This window comes from Mastigoproctus giganteus, chromosome 10 (assembly GCF_048544385.1).
Source record: "Mastigoproctus giganteus isolate SK-2022 chromosome 10, ASM4854438v1, whole genome shotgun sequence".
NCBI lineage: Eukaryota > Metazoa > Arthropoda > Arachnida > Uropygi > Thelyphonidae > Mastigoproctus > Mastigoproctus giganteus.
The window spans coordinates 21,872,695-21,894,323 of record NC_143584.1 but is presented as its reverse complement, the minus strand read 5'-3'; the positions used below and the strand labels follow the sequence as shown (position 1 = coordinate 21,894,323).

The 21,629-nt window shown below is 35.9% G+C and overlaps 1 protein-coding gene across 1 annotated transcript in view; it reads right to left on the bottom strand.

The window, feature by feature from the left end:
• Window positions 1–21,629, bottom strand: part of Polr2C (RNA polymerase III subunit RpII33) — a 46,073-nt gene that overhangs the window by 3,825 nt on the left and 20,619 nt on the right. The window contains exons 3-7 of the mRNA XM_090382856.1: window positions 21,351–21,479; window positions 19,208–19,259; window positions 10,447–10,615; window positions 6,370–6,407; window positions 4,195–4,213 (exon numbers count right to left, since the gene is read on the bottom strand). Coding sequence (XP_090238982.1) covers window positions 4,195–4,213; window positions 6,370–6,407; window positions 10,447–10,615; window positions 19,208–19,259; window positions 21,351–21,479 — 407 coding nt within the window. The remainder of the gene's footprint in view (window positions 1–4,194; window positions 4,214–6,369; window positions 6,408–10,446; window positions 10,616–19,207; window positions 19,260–21,350; window positions 21,480–21,629) is intronic.

Genomic DNA, 21,629 nt, shown 5'->3' with positions numbered 1-21,629 from the left:
TATATATATAAAATATAAGAAAAATTATATAATAAAACTTAAATTCAATGTTCAACTTCTGTTTAGAGATAATTTGCCAAGTAAGGCTTGTGTGAAAGCACAAAACTTGATTGCAGAGTTCGGTGTGCTAATATTGAGCAAGTGTTAACTTCATGTTCTTTTATGTTTACAGCATTTTGTTTATTAATTGCTTGAGAATGACCACCCATATACATTATGGCAAACAAGTGCTAACACTTGTTTAACAAGTGTTAAACAGCTCCAGTGCTGTTTAACACTTGCCACAGACAGCAAATGAGTTAAAAGCTCATGAATGAACATGAAAAAGAAAAGAAAATCCCCTTGATCATGGCTAATACTGAGTCAAGAAGCAAGAAAAGTGAAGAGAGCCACGAATGTAAGTGAAAATCTTGCAAGTGATCAATAACTTGATCATTACAGGAGAAATGCCATTGTACTGTACCCTCACCAAACACCAGTAGTGTTTGGTGAGGGTACAAGCAAACTTAGTGGCCCAATAGTCCCTCATTCTACAATACAATCTTCTAAACACCTACTTAATTTGCCCACACAAATCCCCACCCCTCAAATTCAGATATTTTATACAATAAATGAGGCCACTCTTCATAAAGAAAGGAGCAAATGTCTTCACATTGGTAATGGATTCCAGCTTTCTATTTGTCAAACCATAGTGACCCATCCAGAAAAGATAATATAGTAAAATAGAATCAAGAGCAAACTATAGATAGAATTTCTAATAAATGACAGGGCATTGATATACAAAAGTAAGCTGAACAACAAAAAACATGAAGTATTTATAATCTTTAAGAAGCTTTAAAATTAAGCAGTCTACCATTTTGAAAAGGTGACTACAGTCTCAGTTTTTAAACTCTATACAGTGAGACCAACTGGTGATGTTACCTACAGTGAGTTCTAAATGGGGAACATTCAAGGAAGTAATCTTGGAAGCTACTAGGCTTTTTGTTTCAACTAAGAAATACTGTTCAAGGTTTAGGCCTAAATGGATGTCAGATGAATTGGACCTGTGGCAAAGAAGAAAAATGCATGGGATGCATATAAATTATCAGGTGACACAAAACAATAGAGCAGATATAACCTAAGCTGTAATAAAGTCACAATTCTTTGACCAAGGATGCAAAGAATTCTTTACTTATGTAAACTCTAAAAGGGGATGAATCACATTGGTCCACTTGATTTCACTATTTCAACTGTTAATGATTATGCTCAGGTACCTTAGTTAACAAATGAATGAGTTTTTTGCATCTACATTCACACATGAGGAATTTTGTAGGTAAGTGGAGGCCAGGAGCTTATCAAAATCTAACAGGGAGCTAAATGGTCCTTGAGGTTGTCACAGACATTCCCTCAGATATGCCAGGCTGCTACCTGGATGCATATAAATTATCAAACGCTGATGGAACTGATATTCGGGTGACACTCAAGCCAAGTGGACCCAATTTTGGCGAAGTCCGGACGGTCTGTGACAGCGAAATCCTCTGCTTGCACCTTCACGGTGGTGAGACTGTTAGTAATCCTGGGTATAACCTCCATGCACAAGTACATGGTGGGTGACCACGCAGGTGTGAACCAACATAAGCAGGGGTCGAGGTGTGGTGCCCACACCACATGGAGGAATGCTGCCCCTCTATATTACCAGACAGTACTAGGTGGTAGATGACTCATCAACCTGTGCAATTGGAGGCTTGAAATGGTAGAACCCATGTTTAGTCTCTAGAGCTAAGTTCCGGTCAACCCTTCCCTATCATGCAGTATGATTGATGACTTTTGAGGTTATGATGAACGTTGTGGCAAGATCAAATCTTCCTTACATTTCGAGGGTACAGCTCTAAAACGGTGTTTGCAGGCCGGCCACTAGTTAGTACAATGGACTGAACCTATTGGTAACTCTCTAGGAGGCTTCCAGAGCAGCTAGTGTATAATCTTGCTATCTCTACTCTGCCAGATAGTGACTGGAGGGAGTCCGAGTAGTGTGTATGCGGGGAGCATTGTCGAGGCCATGTTATGTCAAGGATCTGGGTATATTCTTACCAAGTGTATGCCATATCCAAAAATTTCATTACTTCATGCAGCATGACCCACCCACTTTTTCTTACTAATGAATACACCATGAATTGTCAAACTAATAGAGCAAGCTTATCTGCGAAAAGATCTAAACCTCCCAAGCACTTCCTAATTCATTTCATAAATATACATGGTCTCAATTCTAATCTCAACGATGTCCATTTCCCCTTGCAGTCTGCCAAACCCCACGTACTTTTTCTGACAGAATCTCAGTTATCGGTTGATTCAACTACTGCTCATCTCAGATGTCCTAATTATTCGCCGTATGATTCCTTTCGCCTCAAAGGTGGCACTTGTGCATATATCCGTTCTGATATTCAGAGACTAGGCAATTTGTATCTTCTTTGATCAAAGAAGATCCAAATTGCCTTCTTTGATCTTCTCTGGCTTAAAATCTCTCTACCTCATTGTGTCAAATTCATCTGTTGTCTCTACCATTCTCCCAACTCCACTAATCACTTGGAGCTCTTTGACTTCCTCTCTTTGCAGCTTGACTTTCTCCAGTCCAACTTTCCTAACAGTGAGGTAATTTTCCTTGGTGATTTCAATGTTCACAACTCCAGCTGGCTTCCATTTTCTAGTCACACCGACCCAGCTGTTCGAGATGCTGAGGCTTTAGCAATTACTAATGACCTTGCACAGATTGTTCATTCACCTACAAGAATACACTTGATCTTTTTCTCACAAACAACCCTTCTAAGTACACGGTCGAAGTGAGAGGTCCTTTAGGCACTTCAGACCACAACTTGGTGATTGTCTCTTCTCCAATGGAACCTTTATCTCATGGCTATTCCCAACCTCGTGTTGTTTGGCATTACAAGAATGCAAAATCGGATGACCTTCTTTTCTTCGGTCAGATTACTGTTTCAAAACTTCTGATGTCAACGTTTGCTCAGATCGTGTCAGTAAAATTATTCTTGCAGGAATGGACTCCTTTATCCCACACTCCACTTTAAAATCTTGTCCTTTATCTAAACATTGGTTTTCCAATAAATGTGCTAAGGCTGTTCAAAAGAAGAATGTTGCATATTGTAATTTTTGTCGCTAATTCTTCAGTTTCATTTTCTGCCTACACAAAAGCTTGCAACAATTGTAAAGCAGTTATTAATCAGTTTGAATAGGCTAACAGTAGAAAACTTGCTTCTTGCCATAACAGTAGCCAAGCATTCTGGTTTCTTGCCAAAGCTATTGGCCGCAACTTTTGCCCATCTCTGCTCCCACCTCTGTCCAAATCAGATGGTTCTGTAGTCACTTCAGCCAAGGATAAAACTGACCTGTTAGCATCCCATTTTTCTTCCAACTCATGTATTAATGATCTTGGTAAAACACCTCCCACCATTCCCAACATGCTCCATTCAATGCCTCCTGTGGTTTTCTGTCAAAAGGATGTCAGAAGGATTTTGAAAAATCTTGATGCTAAGAAAGCTCCACGTCCCGATGGTATTTGTCCACTTGTTCTCAAAACCCGTGCGCCTGAACTTACTCCTGTTCTTTGCTGCCTTTTTTCACTTTCTTATTCCAAAGGTGTTTTTCCTTCTTGGAAATTTGCTCATATCCAGCCAGTTTCTAAAAAGGGTGACAAATCCCTCCCATCCAATTATCGTCCCATTGCAATTACTTCTACTCTTTCTCAAGTAATGGAGAAATCAATTAATCGCCAACTCTTAAACTACCTGGAAACCTTCCATCTGATCAACAATCGCCAGTATGGATTCCATCAGTGTCGATCTACTGGTGATATTCTGGCTTATGTTACCCATTTATGGCCTAATTCAATGAAAAGGTTCGGTGAAACACAAGTAGTTGCTCTTGACATCTAAAAGGCTTTTGATCGTGTTTCGGATAAAGGTCTTCTAAACAAGCTTCTATCTTATGGTTTGCCAACTGTTTTTAGTAATTGGTTATCCAGTTTTTTCTCTGATGGCTCTGTCTTCTAACTTCTCCACTAATGCTGGTGTCCCCCAAGGTTCAGTTCTTTCCCCCACTCTTTTTCTCTTGTGTATTAATGACCTTCCATTGACTGGAAATCCTATCCATAGTTTTGCCGATGATAGCACATTGCATTCTACTTTCCATTTTGAGAAACCTTGCCCTGACCAATCAGCTTCAACTTCTTGAAAATCTGCTACCAATTCCTTAAATGCCAATCTTCAGGTAATTCTCCAGTGGGGCAAAGACAACTTAATTGATTTCAACCCTTCTAAAACTCAGTCTTGTCTTATATCTCGCAAAAAGGATTCTTCTGCTCCTAAGCTTATCTTTAGTGACACTCCGATTTCTAAGCAAAATGATATATCTCTTTTGGGGATTACCCTGACTTCTAATCTCTCTTGGCACAAGCACATTACAAATTTTGCTTCTTCTGCATCTAAAAAACTTGGTTTTCTCTTTCGCTCTCGGCGTTACTTTTCTTCCAAACAGCTGCTCACTCTGTATAAATCGCAAATCCACCCTGCCATGGATGGAATATTGTTCCCACATTTGGGGTGGTGCCCCCAAAACCTCTCTCAGGCTTCTTGATTCCATTCAGAAGAGGGCAGTTAGGTTAATTAACGATTCATCTCTAACAGAGTCTCTCTACTCGCTGTCTCATAGACGTACTGTTTCTGCTGCATGCCTCTTCTACAGATACTTGCATGGGCACTGTTCTTCTGAATTGGCTTCTATAATTCCCACTTTCTCTTTCAAAACAGTCCGAACATGTGCCGCCAACATCCATTTACTGTCCAACTTCAAACTCACAGAACCAACTTTTCATCTTCTTCGTTTATTCATTCAACTGCCGTTTTCTGGAACAACCTTCCTTCATACATATTTCCTGAAAATTACAGTCTACAGAAGTTCAAGTCCAATGTCAACAAATATCTTCTTTCGTCTTCTCAACCTCCAACCCAAGCACGGTACTAATACTATAGGTTCTAATACCTCTCGTGTTTGGGGTTTACATAAAAAAAAAAAAAAAAAAAAAGATTTTGTAATAACTGAGAACAATGTGGAGGAGAAATTGTTGAAGTTAAACAAGGCACCTGGGATGGATGGGATCTATCCAGTTATATTAAAGGAGGCAGAAAAGGAAGTAACCAAACCCATAGACATGATTATGAGAGCATCCTTGGCCTCAGAGGTCCCCACCGATTGGAGATGTGCAAATGTATCCCCCAATTCACAAAGGGGGATCAAAAGGTGACATGAGTAATTACAGAGAAAAATACCTCAATATGATACATAAAGGCACTGCAGCATCATACAGACAAGACTGCAGTTATAGTTCCAACACAGCATGGGTTTAAGGGGTAGTCTTGTCTGAGAAATGTGATCTGATACTATGATGCAGTCACAAAGGAACTAGATGCAAGAAATAATTTTGATACCATATACTTGGATTTTAGGAAAGCTTTTTATACTGTTGCATGTGGAAGACTACTGTACAAATTGGAGCAGTATGGCATTAAGGCAAGTTGCTGCTATGGATAAAGGGATGGTTGAATGGGAGAAGAAAGTGTGGTAATCAATGGACTACGCTTTGTGGATATATTATTAGTGGAGTCCCTCAGGATTCCATTTTGGGCCCAATATTGATGAAGGCATATCAGGATTAATGTCCAGGTTCGCAGACAATATGAAGATTGGTAGGATTGTTAATGACAGTACACTATTGTAACAGAATATAGAAAAGTTGAGCAGATGGGCAGAGAGGTGGCAATAGATTTAACATTGACAAATGAAAATTACTGCATATGGTTACAGTAACACCAGGCTAATGTACCAACTGTGTGATACTATATTCAAAGAGAATGAAATTGTGCAGTCAGATGTGAAGTTTTCTGAGCAGTGCAGATGGGCTGCAAGGGTAGCTCGTGGGATCTTGTCGATAATATACAGGAATTTTGCTAGCAGGTATAAGGAGGCAATTATCCCCTTGTATAAGGCAATAGTCACCAGCAGGTGGTTGATTGTTGGAACTAACTTCCATCTGTCATAGAAGTAGACAGCTTAAATAAATTCAAGGCAGAACTAGACAAACTTTTTGGAGTGAATTGGCTGGGTGAAATGGGAAGGGTAAATTTTTTTTTTGGCTTATGCTGTATAAGCTTGCTTTTTTGCATCATGTGCCTCTACTAATACTAATAAGCAACTTGATAAGAATCAATGCACCCAATTATAAAATGCAGATATATAACAGTAGAATGCCCAAGTCTTTATTACTACAAACAAGGATGAATCTGAATTTTTAGATAATTAAAGATTTAATTTTGATATACTTACATTTATCGTCGTCCAGTTCTGAATATTCACTTTTAGGCCTGAAAATGTTTCAAAAAAGTGTTTATATTATACACATATTTTATATATACACACATACATAATAGTTCTAAGCCAAGCTTCCAAAACCATAAAAACAAAAAAGATACATATCCGACAATTCATTTAAACTTTACTTAACCCTCCACTACTGATTGTGAGGTATGTATTTTGAAGTCAGCACAAATGACAAGCTAGGTCATTTGCACCCTGACTTCAAACCAGAACCTAGAAAGTCTTTTGCGAGTAAGGCTTAGCTAACTATTCAGAAAAATCACCCTAAGGCACAAATCAAGGATAAAAAAAGCATTGGGCTCCAGAACAACTGACCTGGGAACCTGCTATTGGCCAATTACTTAACTAAAATTAACAACTTATTTAAGTTGTTAATTTTAGTTAACAACTTAAATAAGTTGTTAACTAAAATTAACAGGTATTAATGAGCTGTTAAGCTCTTGACTAAAAGGAGATGTGGGCATTCGGCAAACAGAAGGCTGTTAACAAGTAAGCCAGTATCTTATTTATTTTTTTATCATAAATATAAAAAGCTTACAAGTTATGGATAATTGTATAAGTAATAGATAATTATTTAATAATTATTTGTTACAATTTCTTTCTCTGTCCTTTAGTACAGCTAAGTATGCTCTGATGATGGGTTCTAGTAAGATTCCCGATACGTTACCTAATCATCTGATAGTACAGAACAGAGCTATGGTGCTCAATACATTCTACTTTGATATCAATATTTGTAGAAGAATAAGAGAAATTTAACTTAAATATGATACATAGAACGTTTCTGTATGATGCTCTCCAGAAATTAAAACAAATAAAAGATTAATGCGAAACTGTAAAAAAATATGGAAATTACATGCTATACTGAACAATCATTCAGTCCTTTCCTCTTTCGCGTATTAAATGACTTGGTTTCTTGCAGTAATTGCGACTATTCTTACCAAGGATCTACATGATTCCCGCTGACTGTTTGCATAAAACAGTGTCCTGAGTTTGTTCAGAAGCATCAGAATTAGCCTTTCATGCGTTAACGAAAAACATACATTTTGTTTAATGAGGCCAAAATACTTAAGTGTCCAACGTAATTATACAAGACTTAATTGCAGAAACTGCCAAAATTAATCACACGATAATTCTATTAACGTTCGCCATCCATATCTAATCTCAGATTCGTGGTCTTTGCATGCATGCGCAAAAACAAATAATCGCAGCCTTTCATGCACATGCAATCTCTCTATTTAAGATTCAAGCTCACATACTCCATAATTCTCATTCTTGTGATCACGACATACAGTCAAAACGCAGCCTGCTTCAGGAAGGAAAATCGCTTTTCAGAATTTACGTTTAACTTTAATTTTTTTAAAAATTAATTTTTGAAGAGTATCATATGGAAGTATTCTACGTATCATATTGAGGTAATTTTCTCTTATTCTTCTACAAATGTTATCTAATCATATACAGTGAAACTTCTCCTAACGGACACCTCTCGTTAACGGACATCTCTCTACAACGGACATTTTCAAATTCCCCAACTCACCTCTATTGGTTTTAACGTGTTTGCAGCTTCTGTCTAGCGGACATTCTCTGTAACGGACGCGGACAGGCAATCTGCACTGTTTCATTCAGATTAGCACTTGATTCGATCTCCCCATAACGGACTGCGGGAGAGCTCACGGCCCTTTTTCTAGGAACTTTTCTTCCACATATTGCCTCAATTGTGTGTTTATTTTCTATTTCCGATTCTCTGAATTTTATCAAGGTTTACATCGCGGTTCTAAACCCTTTTTCAAGAATTTTAAGGCACGTGTAAAACTTCTGATGAATTGGGTGTGTGCGGGGGGTGGGGATATGGTCGGCCTTTCGTCTTTTCAGTTTCAGTGTCGTGTGAAGTGCACAATGTCTTCAAAATATGGTCGGCCTTTCATCTTTTCAGTTTTCAGTTTTGTTCAGTGTCGTGTGAAGTGCACAATGTCTTCTCGTAAACATTTAACTTTAAAAGATAAAGTCGAACTCATTAATGCATATGATCGGCAAAAAAATAGTGTTCGCAATCTCGCTGCAAAATTCAAAATCGGGAAGACGCAGGTAAGCGACATCCTAAAGGGAAAAAAATGAACTGCTCAAATAATTTCGACAACACAGAAATGATCAGGTTCAAAAATCATTCCCGAAAACTGTTGGACTTCAAATTGACAATGTTATGTATGAGTGGTTTTGTCGCGAACGTGCTAAAAATAATTCCCATTAATGGGCCTATTATTAGGGAAAAGGCTTTGGAGGTTGCAAAATCTATGGGAGTAAATGAGTTCAAAGCTTCTGTGGGATGGCTAGACAAGTTCAAAACTCGGCATAAAATTTTTTGGAAAACCGTAAGTGGTGAAGGTGGATCTGTTGATACTTGGGTTGTAACAGAGTGGACCGTCAAATTGGAAGAAGGGGAGGAAACGCTACTATACAGTGATTGTAATGAAATATAGCCTCTCACCTGAACACCATGCCATATACCACTAAAAACCACAAGGGTGGTAGTATCATCATAAAAGAAAGCAGTATTATGCAATGACGATATCTGTAGAAACGAACAAACAAATACTGAAAGCAGTGTGACCAGTATTAGCAGTATTAAAATCATGTCGTCACACACAATCAATATTTAAAAATTATAAACTAGTAAAACCATCACAGGTAAATATTCAATCATAAATGAACAGTTTACTATCAATACTATATTCTTGTATACATAACCTTTCTTCATTTAGTGACAGTGACAGATAGCTTTTGTCTTGGTATTACTATTTTACTCATGTTTAAGTATATTTGCAAGCTGGATGTACTCTTCAGCAGTCAGGTGTAATAAAAATCAACTCCACTGTGTCTGTTTTTTTTGCACCTTTCATAAAAGATTCTTTTCTCTGAAACTCTTTCTACCCTGAAAAGTGGAAACCTTGCTCATATTTCTTTCAAGAACATTTAAAGAATTTTGATGGCAATAAAATCTAATCACTTTCAAGGAAAATTAACAAATGCAATTAAAACCATGTTTTGTTTTCTTGTGCTGTCTTTCAAAGATTATTTGAAAGATAGCACAAGAAACCAGTAATATAAAAATGTTTTTTTTTTTTTTTTTTTTTTTTTGCTGGTGCTGTATAAACTTTATATTATGTTGTCAACTCTAATATGCGAGAAAAAATTTATTTTCTCATTTGTTTGTTTATTCTATATACAGTGACTGAAAATCTGCTTTCATGGTACCCAAAAAATTGAATCCGTGGTAGGTTCAATTTTGGTGAATCTGCATAAACATTCGCTTTTGATTAATATTCTTTTATTTTTTCATTGTATATTTTCATACAGTGAAATATTTCTCAATTTGTGGAGGTGAGAATTTTAATAGAAACTGACAATATGAAAATCAATTTAGAATGAATATTAGTAAAACTCCCCAAAAGAGGAAAAAAAAAAAACAAGAACTTGTCACACATTGCTGCACTATGGGCATTTCAATTTTGGATAAAAATTATCCATTGCCACATTCTACTTATGTTATAAAAGTTTTTATATATTAAAAAAAAAAACTATTAATAGCTGCATTAATTACATGCTTTAAAATGTTAAAGGACAAAAATCAATGTGAGAAATTTATGAACTGTATGCAAAAATAGCATTTACAATAAAAAAGATGACGTTAAGAATGTATTTTATTTAATGTCTATGGAACTGGACACAAAACACAGCTGCACTATAATTAAACTTCAGTAAGCATTTAAATGCTTGAGTGTAACACTATCTCACGTGATTGTTTATTTTTTGAAACAAAATATCTCAAAGCTGTTAACGAGTATCACCATGAGACGAGAAGGGAAACTCCAACCTCTCAACCAGGTAATGGTTAAGAAGTTATAGTTTTCCTTGTCTCATGGTGATACTTTATATGAAACTATGCTTAAAATGTCTGTTAAATATTTTCTGCAGCTGAAAAATATTTAAAACCTTTATTCAACTGCATATTAGAAAAAAGCTCTTACTAACCATTCTTCTGGTTTAGGATATGTGGTATGTCGAAATGCATTGTCTGGATCATACTCGAAAGCTACTCCACAAGTTGGGTTCCATTTGGCATGTTCCTTGCCAAATCCTTTCTTGGCATATGCTCGGGCCTTCATTTCCTGTCCTTTTCTCAATTTTACAATCAGAATATCTATATAAACACAAAAAAATAAATAACTAATGCAATGATCAAAAAATCACACTTCTAAAAATAAATTATGCTAAACAAATTAATTGCAGCATTCTAGAACTCTGTTGGAAGGTTAGTTAGCCTACAAGAAAATATAACATTCAATGATTTATTTAAACTACTAATTCAATTCCTAATAATAATTTTCTCTTACATCCACAATTTATAATGCTTTCTTCAGTTTTTTTGGTAAAAAAAAGTTGGGGTGGGAAGGACACAGCACATATAGTGAAAAAAAAAAAAAAAAAAAAAAAGGTAAACTGCAGCCATTATCAACCCACTGCAGGATGAAAACCTACTGCACTCCCGCTCCTGACTACTCAGCTATGTAATCACTACTAAACTGCTTTATCCCCTTATTGACTACTACCACACAGCAATAATCAAAGGATGAATTATATACTTGGTGAGAAAAATGATTATTCAGATATGTAATTTCATAATTAAAAATTAATTTTAGTTAATACCATAAACTGAACTCATCATGCCCGTTTGAATGATCTTTGTAGTACAAAATCTGTGGTAACATCATGAACAAACATACAATCAAGAAAGGCCATGGTATCATAAATTAGGAAACCATTTGCAGTTTATTTCTGTATGAAAGCAAACATGCATTAGAATTTCAAGTTCCATGCTTATATAAAAGTTTCAAACAGGAGGTATACACAAGGGGTATTTGAAAAGTTTCTGGCCTACCATAGAAAGAATGAAGCAATATGGAAATGATCAACTTTAATTAAACTTAGTCACCTCTAGCCCTTAGAGGTGACTAATTAAACTTAGTCACCTCTAAGGGCTAGATACTTGAGCAGGAAAAAAAAACTTCTTTTCTAGACCTCTTATGCAGACCCCACTGTCTTGGTCTTTTAATCACTCCTTGACCACATGATTAACATCAATTTCCAGCAGTTGACACCCTTTCAAATGTTTTTTAGTAAAGGAAACGGGTGGTAACCCAAGGAGCTACATCTTACCGAGTATGTCAACAATTCATAACCTAAATCACTGATTGTCTCCATGGTTATTCAAAGCCTGGGAATACTCTCTGAGCCTGAAAGTGCTGTCATGCAAGAGAACCAAATTTTTTTTTTTTTTTTTTTTTTTTGACAGAGAGCAGTCTATGGACTGCTCTCTGTTCTTTGTATTTGATCACAGTAATGAATAAAAATTTCACCAATGATCACCAGCTGGCTGACAAACTAGGATCAATCCTAGGAAAATTTCATAAGAATTGTTTTTGGACAATTAACTGTTCCCCCCCCCCCAACCACCTCCTCTATCGTTCAGCATTAAAATGTTTTGGTACACATTAACTTAAGTTTTTTTCCGTCTCAATTCTCTGTAGACAACATGGACTCATTTACAGGATACATTTAGTGTGTTTGCTATTATTGTAACCCAATCTGATGATCTTTTCGAATCAGATATGAATGTCCTGCAGTTTGGACAACCTGTCACAGGTTGTTCAAAACCCAGTTTATCTTTGATGGGTTCTACAATCCTTTTAGATTAATCTATTCAGTTCTTTATGGTACTGTATGATGAGTAATCATTATGTAATATCTGCACCACATTCTGATGGATTTGATTCCCAAATGGTTATAAAAAATAATAACTTACCAACAAGCTCTCATCTTTTTGCAAAATTACTGGTTCAGTAGACTTGACTTAAAATCATTATGCTAACAATTGATTTATATATGTTATTTATAAGAATTTTTCTACAACAATTTATATATTTGTAATTCATTTCAAAGATTTTTTAAAGAAAATAAAATCCCTTAATTCTTTCCAAAAAGGGATCAAGATCCAGTTAATTAAATTTTAAAAATTCAGATCTGCCAAATTTCAGTAATCTAAAACTGAAAAAAATGTTGATATAGTTTGCCTTTCAACCAGAAACTATAAATGGTTTCTCGAAATGCATCTTTTAATGAGAACTGCAATATGTTAATTATATGAATAAATAAATTTAAAAACAACAGCAAATATAAATTATTTTATTGCTGCTATGATTAAATCCACATCAGGAAATGGATTAATACTATCACAGCTTATCCACACACTAATGGTGGGCACAGGCTACGTCATTTTAATACGGGAACATTCCAAAAGCAAGAATAAGTCAGAGACGTCACTTTTTTTTTTTTTATAAAAAATTACTGCTATTAAATATCATTACTGTTAACAGCTGTTCACAAGCGAAAAAAAAAAAAAAAAAAAACAATTTCACACCTTTGTCACATTTGCTGCATTGATACATGTGTCACAGCACCCAATGTACAAGAAACACTTCCTAGTTCATTTCACAAATATATGTGGTCTCAATTCTAATCTCAACAATGGCCATTTCCACTTGCAGTCTGCCAAACCCCATGTACTTTTTCAGACAGAATCGCAGTTATCGGTTGATTCAAATACTGCTCATCTCAGTTGCCCAAACTATTCGCTGTATAATTCCTTTCACCTCAAAGGTGGTACTTGTGCATATGTCTGTTTCGATATTCCCTGTCAGATTTGGTAATTTGGAATCTCCTCTTTTGATCTTCTCTGGCTTAAAATCTCTCTACCTCATTGTGTCAAATTCATCTGTTGCCTCTACCGTTCTCTCAACTCCATTAATCACTCTGAGCTCTTTGACTTCCTCTCTTTGCAACCTGACTTTCTCCAGTCCAACTTCAATAACAGTGAGGTAATTTTCATTGTGATTTTAATGTTCACAACTCCAGCTGGCTTCCGTTTTCTAGTCACACTGACCCAGCTGGTCGAGATGCTGAGGCTTTTGCAATTACTAATGAACTTGCACAGATTGTTCATTTACCTACAAGAATACCGGATAATCCTAACCATACGACCAACACTTGATTTTTTTTTTCACAAACAACCCTTCTAATTACACGGTCAAAGTGAGTGTTCCTTTAGGCACCTCAGATCACAACCCGGTGATTGTCTCTTCTCCAATGGAGCCTTTATCTCATGCCTATTCCCAAAATCATATTGTTTGGCATTACAAGAATGCAAAATAGGACCTGCGAGATTTCTTTTCTTCTTTTCCTCAGTCGGATTACTGTTTCAAAATTTCTGATGTTAACGTTTACTCAGATCATGTCAGCAAAATTATTCTTGTAGGAATGGAATCCTTTATTCTACACTCCACTTTAAAATCTCATCCTTTATCTAAACCTTGGTTTTCCAATAAATGTGCTAAGGCAGTTCAAGAGAAGAATGTTGCATATCGTAATTGGCTTGTTTCGAATTTTTCAGTTTCATTTTCTGCCTACACCAAAGCTCGCAACAATTGTAAAGCAGTTATTAATCAGTCCAAACTAGATTTTGAACAGGCTAAGAGTAGAAAACTTGCTTCTTGCTCTAATGGTAGCCAAGCATTCTGGTCTCTTGCCAAAGCTATTGGCTGCAACTTTTGCCCATCTCTGCTCCCACCTCTGTCAAAACCGGATGGTTCTGTTGTCACTTCAGCCAAGGATAAAACTGACCCATCCCATTTGGCATACTAGCCAAAATGGCATGCTAGCATCCCTCCACTTGTTCTCAAAACCTGTGCTCCTGAACTTACTCCTATTCTTTGCCGCTTTTTTTCACTTTCTTATTCCAAAGGTGTTTTTCCTTCTGCTTGGAAATTTACTCATAACCAGCCAGTTTCTAAAAAGGGTGACAAATCCCTCCCATCCAATTACTTCTACTCTTTCTAAAGTAATGGAGAAATCAATTAACTGCCAACTCTTAAACTACCTAGAAACTTTCCATCTGATCAACGATCACCAGTATGGATTCCATCAGTGTCGATCCACTGGCTTATGTTACCCATTTATGGACAAATTCAATGGAAAAGTTTGGGGAAACACAAGCAGTTGCTCTTGACATCTCAAAGCCTTTCGATCGTGTTTGGAATAAAAGTCTTCTAAACAAGCTTCCATCTTATGGTTTGCCAACTGTTTTTTTTTTTTTATTGGTTATTCAGTTTTCTCTCTGTTCGCTCACTGAGGGTGATGGTAGATGGCTCTCTGTCACTAAATCTGGTGTCCCCCAAGGTTCAATTCTTTCCCCCACTCTTTTCCTCTTGTATGTTAATGACCTTCTTCCATTGACTGTAAATCCTATCCATAGTTTTGCCGATGATAGCACATTACATTCCACTTTCCATTTCGAGAAACCTTGCCCTGCTCAATCACTTTCAACTTCTCGAATATCTGCTACAAATTCTTTAAATGCTAATCTCCAGTGGGGCAACGACAACTTAGTTGATTTCAGTCCTGTCTTATATCATGCAAAAATGATTCTTCTGCTCCTATGCTTATCATTGATGACACTCCGATTTCAAGGCAAAATGATATATCTCTTTTGGGGATTACCCTGACTTCTAATCTCTCTTGACACAAGCACATTACAAATATTGCTTCTTCTGCCTCTAAGAAACTTGGTTTTATCTTTCGCTGTGTTACTTTTCTTCCAAACAGCTGTTCACTCTGTACAAATCGCAAATCCGCCCTACCATGGAATATTGTTCCTAAATCTGGGGCGGTGCCCCGAAAACCTCTGTCAGGCCTTCTAGATTCTATTCAGAAGAGGGCAGTTAGGTTAATTAATGATTCATCTCTAACGGAGTCTCTCCACTCGCTGTCTCATAGACGTACTGTTTCTGCTGCATGCCTTTTCTACAGATATTTCCATGGGCACTGTTCCTCTGAATTGGCTTCTATAATTCCCGTCCTCTCTTTCAAAACAGCCCAAACACGTGCCATCACCAGCCAACATCCATTTACTGTCCAACTTAAAACTCACAGAACCCACATTTCATCTTCCTCGTTTATTCATTCAACTGCCATTTTCTGGAACAACCTTCCTTCATACGTATTTCCTGAAAATTAGTCTACAGAAGTTCAAGTCTAATGTCAACAAATATCTTCTCAATCTCCAACCCAAGAACGGTACTAAGTAATAAAACCAAGTGAACAAAACCAAGTACTAAGTAATAAAACCAAAAGAACAAAACCAAGTGCTCAAGAGGTTCTAATACCTCTCGTGTTTGGGGTTTTCATAAAAAAAAAAAAAAAAAAAAAAAAAAAAAAAATGGTGCAAAAGTAAAGGCACAGAAATGAACTGCTCAACCTGTCGGCACACTGATCGAAATCTGGGCTATTATCATCAACAATTCATTTTTCTTCATAACTTGGTACACATTATTTGTTTTTTGCTTGAGTTGAAGTTAATTTATGTACACAAAGTAAACTTTAAATAACATTTTGAGCTTTAATTTTGTGCAAATCAGAAAAATCAATTTCTGATTTACAGCACTCAGTCCAAAAGTAAGCGTTTGCTTTTAGCTATGATTCCAGACATTTACTTTTCAACTGTTATTTATGAATTTTCAGAATGTTGGGTATATGTCAGAATGTTATTTCTCAATATTCCAAAAATTACAGCGCACTGAATGGATTTCTTAAATACAAATGGCAGCAAACATGTTAATGAACAATCTGTAGGAACATTAAGTGGAAAAATTGTTCAAATGAAAAATGCTTTCCCCACCTATAAAATGGAAGTGTTTTTTTGATATTTTCACAATACTCTTAAGTCACACTGTAATAACTTAAAAATATTTTTAAAAGACAAATAATTAGAATTAACCACATAGTGAACAAAACCTATGTTCAAAAAAAAAGAAACCAATTGATTACACTATATTTAATAAAATGCAATGAACTCTGACTAAATACTTTAATATAGATAAAAGAAATACATATAAAACAATAAGTGTGGAAGTGGCAACTTTGAGCATATACTTGCATACAAGATGTGGGATTGTAAAATGCAAATATTCTCACGTGATTTACTTGCATATCAACTTTCTTCAAACACTCATCTTTAGCAAAAAGATGACGACCTATCTCATATCCATCAAACTGTAATAAACAAGGACAAGTGTACTGTAATGCATACTAACGTTTAAAATATTGCTGTTATATTTTGGTACTGAATGAAACTTTCATACAACTAGTAATTTGCTTTCCCAGAGTAGATGTAGAGTAGTCTTTTAAAATGTATTGTTAAAAAAGGCAAATTTCTGGCACACATTTGTAATATAAAGTTCTCGGCAAGAATGTTACTGTTCATTCAAGCTAACATGCACATGACACACATAATTAGCATGTGACCTTGAAAGAAAGGTGACCAAGTGCTCAAAAACATATCACTGAACCTTACACCTGAAGAATGTTATGTTCACTTACATTCAAAAGGAGTTTATGTTATTATATACGATGAAACCAAATGTTTCGAAAAATGTTCATAACTTTAGAAAACTTAAAGACAGTATGCAACAAACTTACCTAACCTTAGCACATAAGAATCTTAGAAAGTTTATGTTTTAGCGAGTAACAATTTCAAGGAACATAATTTCAAATTACTTGTTTATGTACTGTGTGATTTTATTTGGACCTTTTTAATAAATAAATGATAAAATATATTATTCTTTATTTTCTTAAGAAAGGTGGTCTTTTATTCATATAATTAGTAGCGCAGGAAGAAAGGTTACACCCCAGTTTCTAGGAAACAAAAGCAGTGTTAGTAAAATGGAGAAACCAGCCAGAAGAGGGACAAAAAAAGAACTTTAGAACTCTTTTTGCACCTTACAAATATTAGAGAAAGGAACTACTACTAGTCAAAACAAACGCCCGACTCAAATGCACACAGGCTCATATCAGGATTCACCCACATCTCTTGTTGGTTCAGATTCAATTCACACCATGGCACTTGTTTGTTTTCCCGCTCTGATAAAATACAATTTAAGTTTATATTTGAAGTCTGCTACTGAATTTACTGCAGTTGTAGGAAAAATCTGAATCAGTAAAAAAAATAAGATAAAAAAAAAAGTACAACAAAGACACATGAAACAGAGCCAAACATAATAATAAAATACATAGAGCATAAAAAATCAATTAATCTGAGGTCACTGTAAACAGACATGCCAAAAAGGAAGGAACAAATTCATAGACAATTTAACAAAACTTTCAATTACAAGTTCCATTTGTCTTACTTTTTATCTTACTCTATTGTTTTATCCCCTTCTATGTGTTTCTTACTAGTTTCTACATCTAAGTTCCATAAAAAAATTTACCAAATAATTTAATATGAAAATTACTCCATAATAGCTCTTTTTTTGTAACTAGATTATTTTAAGAGGGACTTTATTAAATTATAGTAAATTGAATAAAGTTTAATTAAGGTAAGCTTTATAACTGCTAGAAAATATATGAGAGTGCTACCTCCTATATTAGGCGCCTCCGTAGCCAGGTGGGAAGGAGCAGCAGTGCATAGCACACGCTTCTTGATTAGACCGGGGTTCGAGCCCGTCGCCACCAAATATGAAGGATGCGGAAAGGTCAGGGAATGACCACCGCATATCCCGGAGCAATATGGCCTTAGTTGCTAATGCTCCTAAAAACCAAACAACAAACAACAACCTCCTTTATTAGACTAGACAAAGACGGTAGAAAATTTAAAATCGAAAAAGGAGTTCAACAAGGAGACACAATATCTCCGAAGCTGTTTACTGCTGCCCTTGAGGAAGCTTTCAGAAGATTAGACTGGTCGCAGAAAGGAGTCAATGTAAATGGAGAGTACCTAAACCATTTACGATTTGCAGGTGACATTGTGGTCATAAGCCACGATCCCAAAGAATTAGAGGAAAATCTTAATCAGTTATGCACAGTTAGTAAGGATTTAGGACTAAAGATGAATATGGCTAAAACAAAAGTAATGATGAACAAGTATGCCACAGAAAAGGAAATAATGATTGAAGGAGCAGTAATTGAAAAGGTGGAGTCATATACTTATCTGGGACAAGTTATTAGTTGTAATAATGATAAATGGCTGGAAGCCAAGAGAAGGATGGATAGCATTCAGGAAATATAGTCACATACTGAAGAGCAATATCCCAGTTTGTCTTAAACGTAAAATAATGAACCAATGTATACTCCCCACCATGACTTATGGAAGTGAAACTTGGGCACTCACCAAAAGAATGGAAGAGAAGCTGAGAACTACACAGCGAAGAATGGAACGAATTATATTGGGAATCAGACTGTTAGATAAGAAGAGAAACATGGATTAGGCAGCAAACTCAAGTAAAGGACATTCTTATCAAAACTAAAAAACTAAAATGGTCTTGGGCAGGACACATAGCTCGAAGACATGATGACAGATGAACTAAAAAAATAACAGAATGGTACCCAAGAGGAGCTAGAAGAAATCCTGGAAGACAAAGGCGGAGATGGATAGATGAAATTCACGAGTTTATGGGTAGTAAATGGATGGCCAGTGCTCAAAACAGAAGGAACTGGAAAGTTGCTGGAGAGGCCTTCATCCTGCAGTGTATTGAAAATGGCTGATGATGATGATTATAACTGCTTAAAATAAATAGGCTAACTAAGATGTCTTGGAAACTTTATGGTTAAAAAGAAAAAGAAAAAAAAAAAAATTGTACACTAGATTTTCCTAGTTGGTAAAGATTTCAAAAATTAAGATTAATACCATCTGTTTCTCCATATTCACTGGTATCATCCTCTCTATGCCTTGATGTCACCTTAAAAAAAAAATTAACATGTTAATTAATGTTTAACAAGTTTAGAGAAATATATATAATAATAATGTCTGAAAACACTATTCAGTAGCTGTTAGATTTTGCATTTAAAAATAATTTAAACATTATAGTATCCAAAATTTTTTCTCTCCAACCCTGGTATTCTTGCAGCTCCTATTTGTTATATAGTGGCGGACAAAAAAAACTGCATCACTTGTGAATTTTGCAAATAATGTGTTTTGCACTGCATTATGGGTTGCAGAAATGGTCAAAATGCATTTGTTAGATGGGATATACATCTCTGTGAATGAAATCCAATAAAAGACTCCACCTGATATATCTAATTGCCATAAATATCTTCCCAAAGGGTAAAATGCATAATTAATGGAAATATGAGAAATCATGCAAATTGTAATCATGACAACCAAACATTTTATTCCATTTCCGTGTACAAACTAAAATGACAAGTTAACATAATAGTATTATGTACTGTAAATCAGCAAAATAAGTCTTCAATATTTTGTTGTTCCTCCTCAAGCTGCAATTACAGCCTTCCAATGATCTGGCATAGAGTTAATCAACTTCTGGATATACAGTTGCCCAATTTCATGGTACCACACCCTTACAATGCTCTCCTGCAGCTGAATCTTACTTGTTGACTTCTTCTGAGCAATTTTAGATGACATCATGTACCAGCAATTTTCAATAGGTTTCAAATCTGCACTGTTGCTGGGCCAGTCCAACACTAATGCCAGCATTTCTGAGGTATGACTGCACTTTAAGTGAGAAAAATGAGGGAAAACACTGGTGTAAGTATGTTTTATGCCTTGTGAGACAAGAAGACAAAACTCATCATTAAATCTAAACAGCTTGATAAAATTAATAGCAAAGCTTACCAATTTTGCTGTGCCCTGTTGAAAAATGCAGTTTTGGATGTCTGTGTGGTGATCCCTAATAATGGGTTTCAGGCACTCCTCCAAGATAGCAGTGTAGGTTTCTGCATTCACCGTTCCATTAACTTCTGACATATCGCTTCCCACCTGAGCCATGCAGGTTGAATTTCGATTCTTCAGAAAATATGACTGTGTCCCACTGCTCTTTTGTCCATGAAACATGCATTTTAGCCCAAGGAAGTTGCTTCTTCCTCATTTGTTGGATCAACAAAGGCTTCTTCTTGGGCCGATAGGCATGCAGACCACATTCCGAAAGCTATCTTTGGGTACAAGTGCATGATAGTTCATGCACTTGTTTCAACACCAGAGGCCATCTCAAAGTCCAGTTTTAGATTGGGAGCACTAGCATGGTGATTACAAAGGCATAGCCATTTCTACACTTTTTTCTTGGTGTCAACTGAACATATGGAGCCATGCTTACACCTCTGCAAAACAGGAGCTACTAATGAGTGCATATACCGTTCCAACACCGTATTTATAGAAACAACTGATGCAATACCTTAGCTTTGTGACAAACAAAATGACTAATCAAACAATATCTTATACATTTCACTACAAATGTTACTTTTTTTTTTTAAGGTGATGCAGTTTTTTGTCCGCTACTAGCTGTGTTATACGCGTGCGTGTGTGTTGGCATTAGGAACATCATTCAACTCTGCCATAGTACTCTTTGAAGACAGACTCTGCAGAATACAGCAGCGTGTGAACTGTATTGGTTATGTTGTTCAGCCTCTTTGCCACTGGGAAGTAGCAATCATCAGGAAGGCTGCTTCCCAGTGCTCATCTCTACATGAGGAGTCCAGCTGTCACTCTCTGACTGCCCAAGAGATGAGCAAAATCCTACACCCATTGGAGGTAGTGCTATACCAGTGGGTGCCAGCAATCTTGCATCCCTAGTAGCCCAAACCAGGGGCAACAGAAAAAAATAAAATAATAATAAATAAAAATAACATACATTACCAGAACTAAGGTAACTAATATGTAACTATAAAATGATAAATTAATAAATAACTACTAAAACTCTAAATAATATATATAAAAATTGTACAATTCAATTTTAAGTAGGAGTGAATGCTTCATCAATATGCAATAACCATGCATATGTACATATAAAAAATAATCTCTGCTGTTTTACACTTACCGGTACTACTCTTGGATCACTGGATTTCATGTCTGCTGTTGTAACGTGACGAGTCTGTTCTTCTGTACATTTTACATCCAATGTAAATTCAATAGAACAGTCAGGACAAAAATCTGTGCAACTGCAATCCTGAAAGAGCATTTTACTAATAAATAATAGGTGTTTTCTTTTTTGTAAAAAAATTTAAATATGATTCCAAATTTAATTTAACAAATTGACTGCCAAATATGAGTTAATTGTTATTTGGCAATCTGGCTCAGGACACCTACGAGTTAACTC